Source organism: Trematomus bernacchii, unplaced genomic scaffold (assembly GCF_902827165.1).
Source record: "Trematomus bernacchii unplaced genomic scaffold, fTreBer1.1, whole genome shotgun sequence".
Classification (NCBI taxonomy): Eukaryota; Metazoa; Chordata; class Actinopteri; order Perciformes; family Nototheniidae; genus Trematomus; species Trematomus bernacchii.
The window spans coordinates 1176689-1195600 of record NW_022987910.1 but is presented as its reverse complement, the minus strand read 5'-3'; the positions used below and the strand labels follow the sequence as shown (position 1 = coordinate 1195600).

The following is an 18912-nucleotide window of genomic DNA, read 5'->3' as shown; positions in this document are numbered from 1 at the left end:
TCTCTTTGCACAGAGAGCCTTTTAACATCTAACGTTTGTTATGAAAATGCCAACTTTTTGATATATTGTAAAACAGCAAACTGTTTGTCTGTTTTTATCTGTGATTCCTGTGCACACTGTACATATGTTTGGTGTGTTATCTGAGATACTGCAAACCATTTTCTATTTCACAATCAGCAGTGAGTTCCTTGGCAACCTGTCCTGCATTTTCTCCTAATGGGAACAAGTCCAAGTTTCCCTGATAAAAATATGAAGGGATGAATGTTGAAATAGTACAGTGTGGTGATTTATGATTAACAAGATAAAGGGTGGATGTGTAATTGTTGTCTCCTGGCCGCCACTGTTTCACAGTACAACAATGCACTTTAGAAACCTTGCCTGCTATCTAATCTGTATTTTACTTGCTTCAGTATGAAGTTATTTGTTCTTATTTTCATCAGCATTTCTCATGTCCTTCGCTTTTTCAAATTGCATTTTTTTGGCATCAGCTACAATGAGCTGATAAGTATTGTCAACACCTACCCTTCCCGTAACACTAACCCTCCAGGCAAAAGTAAATCAATGTTATCACCGCCCCTCTTCATCCTTGCTCTCTTATCCCACTCCTTTAGGTGCTGAAGTACGCCCCAGAGGTCAGTCTGCATCAGCGCCATCGGAGGCCGGTGAAGGTGCGCTGGGTGATCGATGAGATCTTCCTCACACACCATGAAAAGTGTGAGTGTGCGTGTCCCTCCCAGCCCCCCCGCTGAGACACCCAGCCTGGGAGGAGCATCAGGAAATGATGGACAAGTTTCTTTTTTTATACATTTTTGCAAACGGACTACTTATAATTACAGCAACGCAGACACACAGGCAGCAAAGAAGAAGGCAACAATCTGACTGACAAACGCTGCTCGCATCGTACATGCATGTACAGTTAATGCATTTACAGCCACATTTGTAAATGTTTTTAGACAAATATGTTCTTATTTAACTTTCCTGGAACTTGGAGTCTTAAGTTTTCCCTATTGTTTCCTCAAAAAAATGTATACAGAATAAATACCATACCAAACTATGTGAAAAGACACCAACACCATCGAATTTAAATGTAACTGTATGCAACTGCTGTGTTAACAGTATTCATTCCCGTTTCATGTTTATGTGTTTGCATTTCTGCGAGTTATCAAAAGGGTATTTGCAGAAACTTCAATCCCTCTGCCAGGAGCATGCTGAGATGAGTGAGCGTAAGACAGAAGGAGGGAGGGAGAAGGGTTGGAGGAAGCGTAAACCAAAATAACACTTTATCTCAATAAGGCTAACCACAACCCTCCAGAACCTACTTGCACGACTAGCACACTCACACACATCCACACTCCAGGCAAAAGTATATTATTTTTACTGAATTCTTCACTTTTCTTGCTTTTTGTGTGCATACATTCCTGACTGCATACATTCAGGCTTCTCTTTGTCTGTCCTTCCATCCATAGGCTCTCTGCTCCTCGTGTTTCTTTCTCCCCGACTCCATGCACACACACTTTCTCTCCCTTCATCACTCACTTTCACAACACATCAAAGGAGATGTCAGATAAAGCTGCTGCGCTTTGCCTACTTTTCTATGCGTTCCTGGCATTCCCACTGCTAACCGGAATTCTGCTAACACGGAAAAAACCATGATCCTCAAGCTCTGAAAACATGAGGGGAAAGAGCTATTTTTTTTAAAGGAGAGGCTGCTCACAGAAAAGAGACAATCAAGCCAGCTATTCGTAGATTACCAGCACTTCTGGATGAGAGATGAGAGGAGCCACTTTGCAGATGCAACATAAAAGATTGCAGCTACTCTAGGCATTTCAATCAGCATGTTTATATATTCAGTTAGCCTGATTTATTTTGTCAAACTGCTTTTTACCTTCTCACAAAGATGCGAACATGTATCACAACCTGCTTCACTGCTTTGCAACTCTGCAGCGGCACCACAGTGAAAAAGATCTGTGGGAATTAGACTAATGTTCTTGGTCTCTGCTGAAAATATAACTTGAGTGTGGTGGTGAGAGAGAGGGCTGTGTGTTACCGCTCAGGAAGAGGTCCTTTTGTTTAAAGGGTGGGGGGTTACCAACAGTCTGCGAAAGCTGGCAGCCGATACAAGCATGGGAATGGTGAGCATGTGACCGTGCGCGCAAGTGTGTGTGCAGGTAGCTGGAGTATTAAAGCAATAGAGCAAGAATTCAAAGTAACTGCTTATCATTTCCAAACACATGATCCAGCTGTGCGGAATCAAACACAGCGGCGTTAGTCATCTCTCCATCATCACCCCCCCCATGTGTCACACGCTCAGGCCCCGCTTACAGGACTGAATTACTCTGAGAAAATTGGATTTTACACACTTCTTTTGTTCTAAAGAAAGACACAAAAAAGACTGGACAGTGAGACAATCCCTCGGTCACAGTGAAACCCGATCAGCTGTGTGCCCGCGCCGCTTTTATGTGCATGTGTGTACTGTAAGTCACGGGTCTTATTCGGCAGGTGTGGGATACAGAAAGGCTCTTAAATATTCCAGATGTTTTTCGGGTTGTGCAGTAGTTACATTACAAGTAATTTGGCCCACACTTCCTCCACACACATACACTTGTGCGTTGTTTTTGGATGTTGCTTCCCTTTGTTGTAAAGCTTTTGACTTTTGTTCTCATGCAAAGTTTGATTTCAATCCTCTGGGTTGCATTTTGAAACACAAAGATAAACACACAGATAATACAGAGTTGGCATGAAAATCATATACTGTTACATTTTTAGTAGCTAACAAACCAAAAATGAATTGAGGTATTCAGTCATTTTTCAAGATACCTATTGCGAAATGCATAGTTACGCTAGTATTTTATGAAATCTGCTGCAAACGTATTATTTAGTTAATTATTATTTGAAATATGTGTGAGGAGTGTATGTATGTGTGTGTGTATGTGTGTGTATGTGTGTGTGTGTGTACTTCCTGTGCCTGCCAGTTTGTTGGCGTTATCAGCACATTCCATTGTTGCGTGCTCCAAAATGAATTTCCTCTTTTACTTATTTTCTCCTCTTGTCTTTGCAATAGAACCGCATGTATTTCAAGTTCATACTTTCAATCCTAGTTGTGTAGGTTTTTGGATTTCTCATGTCCATCAAAAACAAACATTAGACCTTTGAGAAATCTTCTGACTATCATGCTTTGGATAAGATCAAATCCAGAGTTTCACCTCCCCTTCTGAGGACTGTGGGGATTGAGCAATGTTTGTTTTAGCCAAAAACGTGCTCTGCTGTGTTCAGAAAAACATTCATGACAAAACTGTACGTGTGCTTATCCTTAATAATTTATTGTGTCTTTCTCTATTGTTTTATTAAAAGATATTAGCCGTTTGATCTTGATAAATAAAATGTTTCTAGAATGACTGTCTCCATTGCTTTTCTTTATGACCTAACTGCTTTTTTCAGATATTTAACTGTACTCTGTTTTTCTATGATGTGGATCAATTGCTTTTGTAGAGTGTTATAGCAGATGTGTTATGTTTCAGTGGATATTGGAGAGTAAAAAGAGAGAGATAAAGACCAACTGGGACAAAGTAACTAGGTTCGACACAATCCCGGGGTGCTTAGCTCACTTTAAAAAGCTTCATATTCAAGATATTGACATTGAAACATTTAGTTTCCATTGATTCTCCAACTGAATATGTTTGCATGAATGTAGAGTTTTTTGTCAGAGAGTTAAGACTCGACTAAACGTCTTGTTTAAACACATTAGTTGCTTTGGGAAGCTTTACTTCGCCACAGCAGTGCTTGAAGCTAGATGCTAATGTCAGCTTGCTAACAAGCTAATGGCATTGTTGATATGCTGATGTTAAGTGTCTAAAATGTTTACTATGTTCAGGGTCTTAGTTTAGCATGTTATTATGCTAATAGTTGTTAATAGCTCTAAACACGAAGTGAATATCACTAGCGGAGAAGTCAGGGGATCAGCAAGGCAGAAAGCTCCATCCTCCGGATTATCGTGAATGCCAGCACTTCTGCATTTCTGGCATTACATCTAACAATTTGTTCAGATTTCACAGTCAGTACAGACATTATAAAACATTTGCAAGATCTGTCATTGATAATATGGGACAACATCTGTTCAATTCATGTTTAATGACCTTTTGCTATTAATAAATGCTAAGTTGATAACATAATGATGTTCCTAACAAGTTGTCCTCTCATAATAACAGAAAATAATGTAAAAAAAAGCTACAAACAGGTAATTAATCCCATAAGATATAAACACATCACTAGTCCATGGTTAAGAATATGGTGATGACAATGATCATTTTTATTTAAAAGGGTTCACTGTATCAAAGGAATACCCATGTCTTTTCATTCAAGACCTTTTCTATATCTCTCAAGACTGTTTCCTGTTCCTGTGTTGCTGTGGCAACCCTTCCTGTGCTTCTATCATTACACAGCAGTCTCCCTCCCACAGCAGCCAGTCACATCCCGCACCATCCATCCATCCATAAATCCATCCATGCATAAATCCATCCATGCATCTATGGGCCCATCCTTCCATGCGTCAGTCCATCTAATCATCCATCCATCCATCAGTCCGTCCATCTATCCTTTTATCCACATTTCTCCACTGACTAGTTTTTGCATTATTCTAAAAGAAAAAGATGCAAGAAAAAAATAACATTCTCTCAGTCCCCCGTGGAGTTGACAGACACTCAGAAACGTCCAGCAAAATAAACAAGAGTGAGAAGAATTAAGAAAAAAGGGAGATATAACGAGTAAATAGACTATAAAGAAGGCAGATCAATCATAAAGGGGAGAGAGAAGGTCAGAGAGAGAGAGGGCTTGCTTTTTGTTTAAACCCAAATTCCTACAAGGTTGTTTTTGTGTCTGTCAGCAACTTTTTATCTTTTCCTTGCGGGCAAACACACACACACACAAACAAAATGTCAACTCGCTATGTTAACAGAAAAGGATGTCCTCATTTTGTATTTCCTTTTTTTGTTTGTTTTTATATGAATACATATTGAAGATATTTTAGTATAAAACCACTTGTTTTTTTAACTCTAGTTTAGCGGTCCCCTCAGTCCCTACTGTGCTTCCTCATGTTATTCTCCCTCGTTCATTTTTGTTCAACTTATGTTTCACATTTCTCTTTTGCATTATTTCCTTCTTCTTTCTCTAAACGCTTCTGTCCCATGATGTGTTTTTTTTTATGTTCTTTATCAGGACAAATCACTTCCGAGCTGTTACTCGAGAAGCCAGGAAATGAAACAATAAAAGATGGAGGGAAACATTTTTTCAAACTTCTGTCACAATATCTCTCTCTCATGTTCCTCCTTATATCTTCTATAACCCATGTGTCATTCCCCCATTGTTAAGGGGACTTTTATCAATCGTACTATCATACATTAGTCATGGGGATGGCCTCTAACAAACATAATACCTTCCAGCACTCACTAGGCTTCTCTAACCATTTTCATATCTCTTTCTTTGGTCTGTGGTTGAGGGCAGAGCTCGACATTGCTCAGAGGGACCAGCTGCACATTAGATGAGCCACAGCTGAGGCAATATTTGAAGAATTATTTCTTGTTAGAATACCATCGGATTGCCATCTTCAAATGTTAAAGATTCACTAATCAATATTTTTACATAAAAAATAGATCGACTTATTAAACGTAATGAGATAAATGACGCTTGTTGTGATGAACCAAAAGAGAAAATGGACAGTTTTCGGCTCAAACTTTGTTATTTTGGTTCACTCTCATTGCTCTTTCTATACTGTTATTTATAGATTAATCAGGGAACTTTTAACAGGAAAAAGGCTCTGATAAATCCACAATATTCCATCATCCCATTAAAAGGTTATACGAAGAAATAAAGTGACTAAATTATAAACTTGTTGAGCTGAAAATAAAGTGAAAAAAGTCAATAAATAAAATACATGAATAAATATTTCAACTAAATAAATGAGGGACTCACAAAAACATTTTAAATGAATGAACTTCAAATTACAGAAGCAAAGGCCAAGATATCTTAAACCTATAACATAAAAATGACTGAAACATAATTAAATATACCTTTCAAATTTCGGAAATCTTTTGTTTTTCATAGACAGGCTTTTCCTTCTCATGGAGAGTACAGTAGATGGACCTTTAACGGTGAAAATCAGTGATACCATTTTTGTGTGTGTGTGTAGTTGCAGCATGGATTGTAAGGACGACAACACCTGTCAATGAGACTGTAATAAAACAGCAAAGAAAGGGAGGGAATTTAATTAAATGGGAAATGCTGTCTCTAGTTTGGGTGACCTGACCCTTTAACCACAGCTTAGCTCAGCAATTGTTCAATTTAGATACAGCTCAGAAAGAACCCTCGAGAGAAATCAATTATTATTCTCCTCTTTTCAGTCATCCACGGTCTCTGCAGCTGCTTTAATATGATTTTCTTTATCATACACCATTATCAAATAGTTAAACGCTGGTACCAATATGAGCTGTGATTGAATTTGGCCAAGCTTAGCATGTTAACAGCAATCGAAAATGAAAACTGGGTCATCTTTGTAGTAAAAAAAACTGGCAACATAAAAGTGCAAAGAATGATCTAATTTAGGGTGTAGGCTCATCAAACTTAAACAGCCAGGACAATGTTTGGGATGGGAAGGGTTGGACGACAAACAGGCAACATTGAGAAGGAGGATCTGTTTAACTGAGAAAGACAGGAAGAAGAGTGACACTGTGATGATGGAGAGAAGTAGACACAAACACGAACAAATACCTAAAAAGACAGAAAGAGGGTTTTAGAGAGACAGACGGGCGCAGAAAGAAAGCGACACACAGACAGATGATGAGGAGGTGGAGGAGGGCTGATGAAGTCATTGAGGCGTGTAGGAAAGTATGGTGAGAATATGACCCATAACTGAGACATGATGTAGCGAGACGGCGCTGCCCTACATCACACTCTGAGCTGAAATGTAGCAGAAATGAATCTGAGGAGCACTGTCAATCTGTCCTTTCTTTTTTCTCGAGCCAATGTCGAACACAAGATAAGAAACATGCTTTACCGTGACAGCAACCAATTTCACTATTTACATAGTCCCTCTAAAGGCCCGGACACACCAGCCCGATTTTGGGAGTCAGAGGCCGGCAGAGGCAGTCGGGCTTTCGCGGCGCCCTACTCAGGTTGGTGTGTCCCGCACAGTCGTCTCTTTACGGCACCTTTTCACACCTCCCGACGCCTCCCACGGCCGATTCAACATGTTGAATTGGCCGCGGGAGGTCAGAGAAAGTCGGCCCAAGCAATCACTCTGATTGGCTGTTCACACTACCGCTGCCTGCTGATAAGGACAGTTACTGCCATAACATGGTTATTTCTTTCTCCATTTGCTAGGCTGTTTGAAACACCAGAAGTCTCCTAGGATGAGGTCTGAGGAGTTTGGTTACAAATGTGTGGGTGAAGATTTGACTTCATCACTTCAACCTAGCTTCTCACTTTTCTTCCTTTTGGCAGATTCTTCTCCAGTTTTTTTTGTGTTTTTTCTTCACTCATTTGCAAAATTAATTGAACACATACAGAATAAAGACCCAAAATACACACACACCCACCCCCACATACACCATCATAATTTCTCCGTCCTTCCCGACCTCCAGGCCCATCCTTCCTCCTTGTCCCTTGCTCCCATCTTACCCGGTCTTTCACACTACATTATAGAACAGCTTTCATTTAGGTATGAATATTAGATATTTCTTTTGAATAATGGAGAAAGACCTTATGTGAGGAATCTGCAGACATAAGGAGAAAAAGGACAGTGGGTCGTAGGTCTTCACTTGCACATTTAAAATAGTCCAATAAAAATGACATTCTCAGATCCAAACTGTTCCATTAAATAAATGATTAACTTAAAGTGCAAGTCAAGAAGTGAGGTGTGTGTCTGCCTTCGTGTTAGGAGACGGAAAGATTCTCCCTATTCCAGGAGCTACTGCAAATCTGAGATACTGCAGAAATGAGCTAATGTTTATTCAAAGTGACACATTTGCTTTTAAAATATAAAAAGGCCTTTTTTTACTTGAATGCAATGCTATTAACCGTCTTAAACGGTGGTGCTTTGACGTATGAGACAGCATTTAAGGTTTTTAAATGTTCCACGTGACTTCCACAATAGTGGAGACAAGCACAAACACATATATGATGTTTTTTCTAAGTTCATGGAAGGTCAGGTTTTGAAATGTATATAAATAGCTGTGTCATATTGAGAGATAACAGGGCAGACGGAGAAAGGAAGGCTAGGTTGAGGAAACAGGAAGAAACAAATAACAGAAGCTCTGAGGTGCCGGAGTTACTTTAATTTGAAGGAAGTGATTCACTGCTGTGCGTGCGTGCGTGCGTGCGTGCGTGCGTGCGTGCGTGCGTGCGTGCGTGTGTGTGTGTGTGTGTGTCAGCTATACAATAGTTTGTTCTGGAAGCATGGAAACCTCCTGGCACACTTTATACTAAAAGACTATTCAATTACCTGAATTACCTGGTGCAGAAGCTGGGAGCTTATCTACACACACACAGTCACACTGCCGTCACAAACAAAACATGCAGAGAGCGTTACAGACACACACACCAAACATCAACAAGTCAGAGAAAACACAGATTTGAGTCGCATTTAAATGAGATTAAGAGCTTTACTTCCCAAGTGACGTATACTAGTAGGGTTTGCTTTGTGAATCAAGTGGATCTTCTCTGGTGCGCACACACACACACACACACACAATGTTGAGTCACAGCTATGAATGATTGCAGGCATGATTCCTGTTTGTACCCTGTGGTTTTCGTTCCACATATACCAACATGAATATCAAATCATTCACTAGAATAACCTTACTTTCCTTTCCCTAAGCTACGCCTCACATTTCCATTTCATTACTGTAGATTTCTTGTCCAGTCTTAAAGGTTGCCTCTATTTGTAGTCTCTTTTTAAAATACACTCAAGAGTTACCACCTACTGTATGAGTGCAGTCAGACAAAAATGATTACCATGCAAACAGTTTCTAAGAGAATGCACTTGTATCTGTAGCATGTATAAACATTATATTTTGTGAATTGTGTACAATTGATGTAAACTAACAGCAGGGATATTTACTATATGAATCAACAGATCTATTGTGGGACTGAATAAGATCCTTCAGCACAAATAGTAATCATTATTAAACAACTGGACCAATTTTGGGATGAACACGCTGGTCCTTCATGCAATAGCCGCGTTCACACCAAGTACTTTCCTGTACTTAGTTCCGGCACTCAGAGCCCCGGCGCTTTTTACCCCAGGGCACTTAGTCCAGATCGCGTTCACACCGGAGTACTTTTCCCTGAGGGAAGATTACGCAAATGAGCCGCTGACGTCACTTCTTCTGCTTTGGCTTTACTGGCAGGCCACAAACCACTTCACGGCGAGTACAGTAGGTGGCGGTATGCACCTTAAAGTTGTTTGCAATCCGCTGCAAAACAAGAGAAGAAGAAGAAAAATTTCCCGCGTATACTGCGACGCCCACCCACTCGCTGTACATTAGGCGTCTGTTGTTTACCTTCCGACCTCAGACATGATGGAGATGGAGTCGACTGAAGTTGTGCTGTTTGTGCTCATGTTATACAGCTTTGTAACTGAGTTAATGCAGCCTGAGCAACTTGCGTACAATAACAAAACAAGCCGAGCACGAGTGGTGGTGGAGAACGCTTTTGGCAGACTGAAGGGCAGGTGGCGGTGCTTGATGAAAAGAAACGACTGCAAGATGGACCAGATCAAAATCCAGGTGGCAGCATGTTGCATATTACATAACCTTTGTGAAAGTAATGATGAGTACAGGGACGAATGGACTGCCTTACCGGCGACCCAGCCTTATGAGGCATCTGAACAGCGTGTAAATTGTAAACATTTTGACAATAAAGCTGATCTTTTGTACAGTGCTTTTGTTTCTCTTTTATTTTCCAGTCAAGACAGGCAACATTACAATAGTGTACAGTGTGGCAATATAATAACAATAAACGGTGCCAGGTGTGTTGTATGCACAGTAAATAGGCTCAGCAGCAAACCCACCTTTATTATTTATTATATATCTTCCTGAGACCCACTGCATCCGTCTGCCATAAACACTATGCAAACATACATGTTAGTTTCGGCCCATAGTGGACTCCATTTTGTGTTGTGTAAAATGGGGGGGGGGGGGGAATTAAAAGTTTGCTAATCCCCATGTCCTCCTCAGAGGACAATCATAAAAACATTTAGTTTTAGGTCAAATAATATTTAAAATTATATAAATTATCATATTTGTGTATGTGCCCCTGCCATTCCTCCACAAGGTTGCAACATTGATGATAAATAAATGACAAATAAAGCTTTGCCAGTTTATAACCGAAGAAACATGATGGTATCAGAATAATCACTTACATGTGATGTATAGGATGCTACACAGGTCACTAAAGATAAAGTGTCGGGAGAAATAAGCAAGATACAGGATCTGTTTAACAGTAAATAGAAGTTCATATTTTTAATGTAAATAAAATAGAAGTTGTACATGTAAATTAACATTATCAATATAAAATAAAGTGTCAGTTGTATCAAGACTATATAATAACAGTAATAACAATAATATAAAATGAACTGGTGAGCATCTTGTCCTCCGTTTCCTGGGCCTTGGTGAACAGCACCATCTGATCCCCGTGCATAGACTCTTTCACCACGGCACGCCGGTCCTCCAACGCCTGGGCGGTGTCAAAGAAATTCGCATCCCGTGTCCGCTTTCCAAAGAGGGGAAAATAAGCAAGATACAAGATCTGTTTAGTCGCCATGTAGTTTTACAACATACTAGGAATGTGTTTTTTGTATTTTCACAAATAGAATTAAGGTTTCACAAATCTGAAACTGTGTTATAATGAATGTTTAGACCCTCTGGGATAATCCAGTCCAGATTTGATGAGTCTAGGTATAGTGGTTTTAGATCAGGACCTGGTCTAATGTGGTCTACATGTAAAAAAAGCACTGAAATCTCCCTTTTTTGTATTTTCACAAATAGAATTAAGGTTTCACAAATCTGAAACTGTGTTATAAAGAATGTTTAGCCTCTCTGGGATAATCCAGTCCAAATAAATCGGCTATGCAGCGATTTAAGAGGTTCAAACACGGAGGATTGTGCTTCATGTATGCTTGAACTTTGTTTAATGTTGTTGAGGCAAGTTTTCTTACCGGAAGTCATGTGACCTCTAGCCCGGATGTTTACAATGTTTGTGAGAGAGTAAAAAGGCGCGAACATTTGTAAATGCCGGTCTAGGCGAATACGTTTTCACGCTGTTTCATAATTGTACCAAGAAGGAAATAAACATGATTGTGAACATCAGTTCGATGCGTAACGTTCTTTCAAGACAAAGTTACAGTGTGTGTACCTTTGCGTTTGGTTGCTGGTAAGGGGGGCGAGCTAGCGCTGTGATCTAGAATGCAAAGCTCGCTTGTTTCCAATCCCGAGAGTTGTCCATCCTCGCCTGAAACAGACGATTAGTGCCATGAGTTAGTGAAGCAAATTACAGAAACACTGCACAGTTATTCACAAGTCAAAACGTTTTCATAGCGGCCGAGAATATCTAGCTAGCTAGATGTAGCTAGCTCGGGGCCGGTGTTAGCCTATTCAGCCTAGCATGGCTAGCTTGATCTACTGAGCAAATAAAAGTACATCTGAGACCATTATTGTGCAGATTAAAACCCCAGTGCATGTAGTTGATTTTACCTTCGTCGTGGTCGTCATCGTTGGCCACTGAATCCGCCGTTTGTAGTCCTGCCTGAGTTTCTTTATTTTTAGCCGGTGTGCCGTGGGGCTGTGCACGATTCCCAGGTCGAGTGAAAGCTACTGAACTGGCTTCAGTAGCATTCCCTGGGTCGCGTCCTCGGCGTAGATCTCCAGAAGCGCCGACACCTCCTCATCATTTCTTGATGCTTGCCATAACTGCTTTCAAAAACAAACTACTCTCCGTCGGTGCGGTCGGTGCGCTGGGTTTTTGTAGCGAGGAAAAACAATGGCGGCTCGACACAACATTTTCACAGTTGTACGGGGCGTGGTTTGCAATTCGCCCAGCCAATCACCACAGGAAAGTACGATCTCTCAGCGGGCACTAAAAATGGGGGTAAAAGTTCCCGAGATTAAGTACGATTTTTGGTGTGAACGCGACATAAGGGGTACTAACGGAACTAAACGCGAAAAGTACGGTGAAAAGTACCCCGGTGTGAACGCGGCTAATGAGGAAAGAGTACTAAAATGATCGCTTGCTTTCACCCAGATTCCTGTCAACAGTAGGCGCTTTCACACCGGAGTATTTTTCCCAGGAATAGTTCCGATAGTTCCTGGGAATCACACCAAAAAGATCTGGAACTAGAACTTTCTTTCTGGAACCTTTTCACCCCTTTTCAGTCCCTGCTAGAGGTGGTACTTTCCTAGGGAGGAAAAGGTTCCAATTTCTGATTGGCTGGGTGAATTGCAAACCACGCCCCGTAAAACTCTGAAAAGTTTTGTGAAGCCGCCATTTTATTTGCTCGCATTAGCATTATTAGCATTAGCATTAGCCCAGCGCACCAACGGAGAGAGACTAACTTATGGCAACACAAAAGAAAACATGGGAGCGGTGGAGCGTTGGAGTGATGAGGAGGTGTCGGCGTTCTGGCAATTTACTCGGAAGGCTTCAGTAGAAGCTGCTGGGAGTCCCAGCAGCTTCTACTGAAGCCAGTCCCCAACTCCGGGGACATCCGGCCGGGGACTTCGGGTTGCAGTATACGCCGTGAAGTTGTTTGCGGCCTGCCAGTAAACCCAAAGCAGAATAAGAAAAAGTGACGTCAGCGGCTTAATTTGCGTAATCCTCCCTCAGGGACTTATTCCGGTGTGAACGCGATCTACTAGATAGTTCCGAAACTAAAGATTTCCGGGGAACTAAGTTCCAGGAACTATTCCTGGGAAAAGTACTCACACTCAACCCGTGCAGCAAATAAAGCTTTACGCAAGTTCAACCAGGAAGACCATCCTCAGTCACATTACCCATTTTACTACTCTCTCCTCTCAATTAGTAATCGGGGGCATCACTCCCCAGCTAAACCTATCACTTCGCCTCTATTCCCACAAGCCTATCATAGTGCATTGCTAAACCTTTAAAGGTGGGGTAGGTAAGTTTGAGAAACCGGCTCGAGATACACTTTTTGTTATATTCCATGGAATGCTCTTAACATCCCGATAGCAATGAACATTTTAAGTGCTTTGACAAAAAATCCATAAAAAAATGTCATCTGTGGAAGCTGTGGCGCTGTAAAAAGTACGACCAATCATTTTAGCTGGCCCGCCTAAAATAACTGGATGGCCTACCTGCCTGTCAGCCTTCCATCTCGTGCACAAACTTATCTCGTGCCCTCATTGGTCATGTGCGCGTTTGTGTGTGTTGGAGGAGGGGCTCTGTAAGGAAGTGGCAGATTTGTTCCGGCTGTGTACTGTATTTTCAAATTCTAGCGCACTCGAGCCGGTTTCTCCAAAATGACCTACCCCACCTTTAAATCTGCTCTCAAAGTTGTCATTTCAGGTGACTCAACGTAGCCCTCCTCCACCCCTTCCACCTTCCTTTCTTCCAAATCCAGGGTCAAGCTTAAATCACTACTCTTCAGACCGACCTCCATCAATCCCTTCATGCCTCCACCACTACCAGTGTGTAGACCCCAGGGGGGGGATTCATCGGTTCGGTTGTTCCCCTCCACATTCCAACACAACGGGGTCTAATCGCCAAACACCATTACATGCATCTGTGTATTCCCGGCAATAAAAATATATCGTTATATCAAAGGAAACTTGTCTCTCCTGATTGAAACAGAGTTGGCAGAGCTCAGCAACCATCATGCTCTGGTCTCTGACTCGTACAGGTTGATCAGGACGCCTGGTCAGCAGGGACGGTGCAATCTGCAGAGGACAGCATGAACCTCCCAAGGTGAGCCTCCTCACTGTGTACACAGGGAGGCAACTGGTGGTTTCCTGGCCATGGTTTGGCAGTGACACACACTGCATACACAATGTGGAATTGGCAATGAATGAACAGTCTGGCATGTCTTTCTTATTCCTCTGCCCTCTTTTATCAATAGCTATTGAATTTGTGTTTTTATGTACCAGTTCAGGGTGGCTTTTTTTTATTTTTATGAAGGGACTGCAGATTAAAGATAGCTATGTATCTAACTTTTGCACATTTGCACTAGTAATGTCTATTAATGTTCACTGTGCCCGTAACTCTGTTTTCTGAAATAGGCTCTATTAATGAATACAAATATTATTCTGATTTAAAAAGTGTTTTAAAAAGAAATACATTAATAATAAGAATAATGCAACAAAAACAACATTGGAAAAGAAAGGTTAATAAATCTTAAATAAAATATCTACCCATTCACATTTCTCATATCTAACCCTCCACAAACCTCCTTTCCCCTTCAACAATTGACCACTTTTTGCTTGCCCAACTCCTTACAATTCCTACGAATAATAACAATTAAAAAAACAACTGATGTATATTTCCTAAAGCTTTTAAGGAAAAAAAGAAAGAATAACATCGAAGAAGATTGATGGAGGAAACACAATAAATCTATAAACAGCATGAGAGTAGGAAATAGCAGATCCTGGAAAACAGCATTACAAAGTGACATATTTAGTGACCGCTCCAAGCAGGAAAGTGTGTCGTCTGCGGTTTGTCTCTGAAGTATCATTTATTTTGTGTGTGAAAGAAACCTGTCTGGGAGAACTGGGTTTAGCCAGAGCAAAAAAGTGCAAAAAACAGGAAACACATGGTAGAAAGGCTAAAAAGCTCACCTCAGACCATCGGACACACTCCACACACACACACACACACACGCACAAACACACACACTATAATAGAATGTTCTAGGGTTATTAGAGTTGGAGGGTTATTATTATTAGCTATGGGGTGAGTAAGTTTGTTATCACATAATTGAATACCAATGTTTCACTGGAGCAGACTCTACATACATTATTTACTTTAAAAAGGTACGTTTACATGTTTTTACAGAATTATCCCAAATCAGATCAAACACAAACAAGCTGAAATGGGAAATTCTGCGACCATCAATTCAGATACAAATGTTTATAAATCTTTCAATCGCAGTAACTGATATCCAGTAAACTGATATAGCAAATAGATTTGTTCTGTTCCACAACAACAGAACAAGATATTTCCACAGACAGTTAACTTTATGACATTAGCCCCAACAAAACACTCATATCTTCAGAAATCATTTCAATAAATTCCTGCAGCAGGACAGGAAATCTTATTGTCTACTGGGTCGTCTGCTGTAATGCGATATTCATAAGGTAAAACGTTAGACTGCTACATTAGCACATCAGTGAAAGTCATCCTCTGGGGACCATGAATGTCTGGACAAGATGTTGTGCCAAACCATCCACTTGGTATTAAGATATTTCACTTTACATGTGTAAACTTTGATCAGCAGGTGGCTTTAGAAGGAAGATTAAGGAATGACAAAAGTCATTACGATTTATCCTATGGGCAACATGGAAATCTGTACCAAATATGATGGCAATCCATTTAACAGTTGTTGAGATACTTCAAATTGGACCAAAGACAGACTGATTGATGATGACGAAAATACAGTTATTCAACTCGTATTTTATTCCTAAGCACTAAAATAGCCTGTCCTATTCAAGATTCAAGGCTTTTATTGTCATTCGTACATAGCTACAGTGTAGTTATGTCAATGAAATATGGACAGAGACAAATGATTGTAAGGATTTAAGAATAACCAAAGAAGTATGCGCTGTATCCTTAAATCCTGAAGCATCTGCTCTGTTTACCCAGTGGCCTCCGAGTACTGTACAACTCATAAAACCCAGTGAGTGTGACACTCATAATAAAACCTCTGAGCAACTTGTAAAAAGGAAACAACATCTAAACCACAGCTGGGGAGGGATGTCTGTGGTCTTTGCACAAACATGCTTACCATCACACTTTATCTGTTCATTAGAAAACTTTAGCATTCCAAGGTTGTTTCCCTGAATTGCTGGATAAACACACAACCACTTATGTAACGGGAATGTGAACCGCACTAAACACAATGTTTAACTTCAATTTCCCCATGCTGGTGTTTAAACAGCTGCTGAAACCCCTTAGGGCTCACTTGTAGCTCAATAATAACTGCACTATACAGTTTTAATGTAAAGGTAAGATGTTTGTAAAACTGAAGTAGGAAAAATCTCAGACTGATATTATCAGTCGATCGAGGTAATACCAAATTAAACCCTGCTTGTGTCATCCAAAGATGCACCTGGGTTACCTGAACACTGCATGTATACAGCAAAACTAACAATATTTGTAATGAAAGATAATATAGATGTTACTGGGGTAACTTTCAAAATTAGAGTATTGTATCCTGTATGAGTGTAACGCCTTGGTGCATTGCAGATAAGGTTTGTTAAGCGTTAATCTGTTACACCAACTGGACTTCCTGGATTAACATCAGACCTCCAGCATAGCAGTGTGGCGCTGTGCTGGGCTGTTTTCTGAATCTCCATAACATAAATATAATGTTCTGCACCCCACATTGTGTGGAAGGGTCATGTAAATTGCAATAGTTAGGGAGACGAGGACAGTGTTATTCACCTTGATACAGTATCTATTCACACGCAGCAATGACACAAGGTGTCCCTAGAGAGGGGCGTAACAATCACACATACCTCTCACCACTGTAGAGCAAGAAAATATGCAGAAGGTTGAAAATCGAAAGTTTAATTGATTGGAAATATACTGGAAAATATTTCAATTTGCAATTTAACAAAGGTCTACAAAACCTTATTCACCCAAACATACAATCCTTTTTTAGAAAATCTGAGGCTTTCAAGGCCAAACAAATCAGACATGACTTCACCTACTGAGCAAACAATCCAGTGTGAACCGCTAACCTCTGAGCAACATTTCCCTCTGCAAAACAAACCGCTCATACAGATTATGATTCACCATCAGTAAAAGGTATTTTGACAAGGACAACTCAAAAAAGCAATAACTTCATTGTGGTGTGTGCAAAACAGGAGGACTGATTACTCACCTTAGACGCTTCGTGAATAAGTGTCTGGTAAACAGTCCATTAGCTAGTTCTTACTGGAAAAGAAAGTCATTTTAAGACCAGCACATGTTGGGGGAAATGCTTTTTGAAGACAAGGACAGAAGTGGAGTGACAAGGTTCTGCTTGAAAAGATGCACACAGCAGAGAAGCCTTTTAACATCTGAAAAGCTTGATTACCTTACGTTATGTAACCATCACTTGAGGACAATTTCCTGAATAGGTAAAGTGGAAAACATTTCGGTAATTACAACTGTTGAAAGTCTACCCTGTACCACATGGGGTCACATCATTTTCAGTAAATAAAGATATTAGAAATCCACAAATATATGTCTTTAAATGCATTTGCCATTTTCATCAAAAACATATTTGAAAAGTGTTGCTTTTATTTAAAATCAAGAAACACACTACGTCTGGATTAGAAAATAAATACACGATAAACATTTGTGAAGCGAGAAATGTAAATCCTGAATTAAATATGTGAATCCTGCATGGGCATTTGGTATATTGAAACTAATCCAACCGCATAGTGACACGAGTGTGACTTTTCTGTCTTTTTGTACGTTTTAATTGCATTTAGAGGAATGTGTGTGCATTTTTAAAAGTGTGATCGGCAGTCCATCCTTCCACAGTAACACACACTGACACACACACACACTCCCTAAATGAAGTCCACACTGTCTGCCCTGATGGCCCTCAGCTAAATATTTTAAAGCGAGTGTCTCACAACATCTGACCTGCTTTTTGATGATGTTGGTGGAAAGTTTCAGACCATAAATGAAGTCTGAGCAAAATCCTGACTCAGGGATACACTTTTTTATATATTAGTGTGACTTTTCTGAAGGTGGGGAAAGGGACAGTTTGGCTCTTAGCTGCCTATTTATTGCCTCTAATTTGTTTTATAAGACAAAAACAGCACACAGGTGATTCTCAGTTGTAATCCGCAGTACTAACGAATACACATACGACATATAATTTATGATACTTTAAGACATTTCACTGTAAACATGTCATGCTTGATATATAATGTAAGCGTCCTCTTGGGGAGCAGTGACAAGATGCATCGTCTCTCCATATTTTATGAAAATTGCAATTATTATTGCACAGTGTCGTACTTTTCACAGTGACAGTGTGTCATACAGTTTGTCAAACAAACGTCAGATACTTTACATCAAAGTAGATCAGATATTAATAACATTAATACAAATGGATTATGATTTAACTTCACAATAATTCTGCTCGTCTATGAAGCACTGAATGGCCTTTCTTTCTACTTTTTAATAAAACATAATCTTAGTAATTGAAGACTTTATCTAATAAATCAAGCACCATGACATCTGAGGGAGGCAGGGAAAGTATGTCTTATCTTATATCAGAGTTAGAAATATGGGAGGGACTAAGAAAGCCTTGTAAAATAAATGAATTGGGAGATCTAAAATATGCCTTTTTGTGGTGTCTTTTCTTCTGTATCTATAATTTATTTCACAGTTTATGTGTTTCAACTTTGCACATGTATTCCTACATGTGCAAGTTATTGGTACAGTTTGATGCATATAATAAAAAGGAAGCTTAGCACCTTTAAAGAATTAAGAGAAGCATTTATCAATAAGGTTGTCAAGTAGAAGTCAATGCAAAGTGGAAGCTTACTCTAAGTTTGTCTCTGAATAAACACTGCAGCTTCTTAAAACTAAAGAATATTTTCTATGTCTTGCTTGCAAACTCGCGAGAAAAAAACAAAGTAGCCCCTGTCCTTGCCAGTCTGGGAGCTAAAGCAAACACGTGGACTCCTGTATGAT

General features: G+C 40.1%; 1 protein-coding gene across 2 annotated transcripts in view; it reads left to right on the top strand.

Annotated features, from left to right (window-relative positions):
* pdgfd (platelet derived growth factor d) overlaps nt 1-3392 on the top strand; it is a 49790-nt gene extending 46398 nt beyond the window's left edge. For both annotated transcript variants that reach the window (XM_034114925.1, XM_034114924.1), the window contains exon 7: nt 612-3392. In XM_034114925.1, coding sequence (XP_033970816.1) covers nt 612-749 — 138 coding nt within the window. In that variant the 3' untranslated portion in view covers nt 750-3392. The remainder of the gene's footprint in view (nt 1-611) is intronic.
* The last annotated feature ends 15520 nt before the right edge of the window (nt 3393-18912 follow it).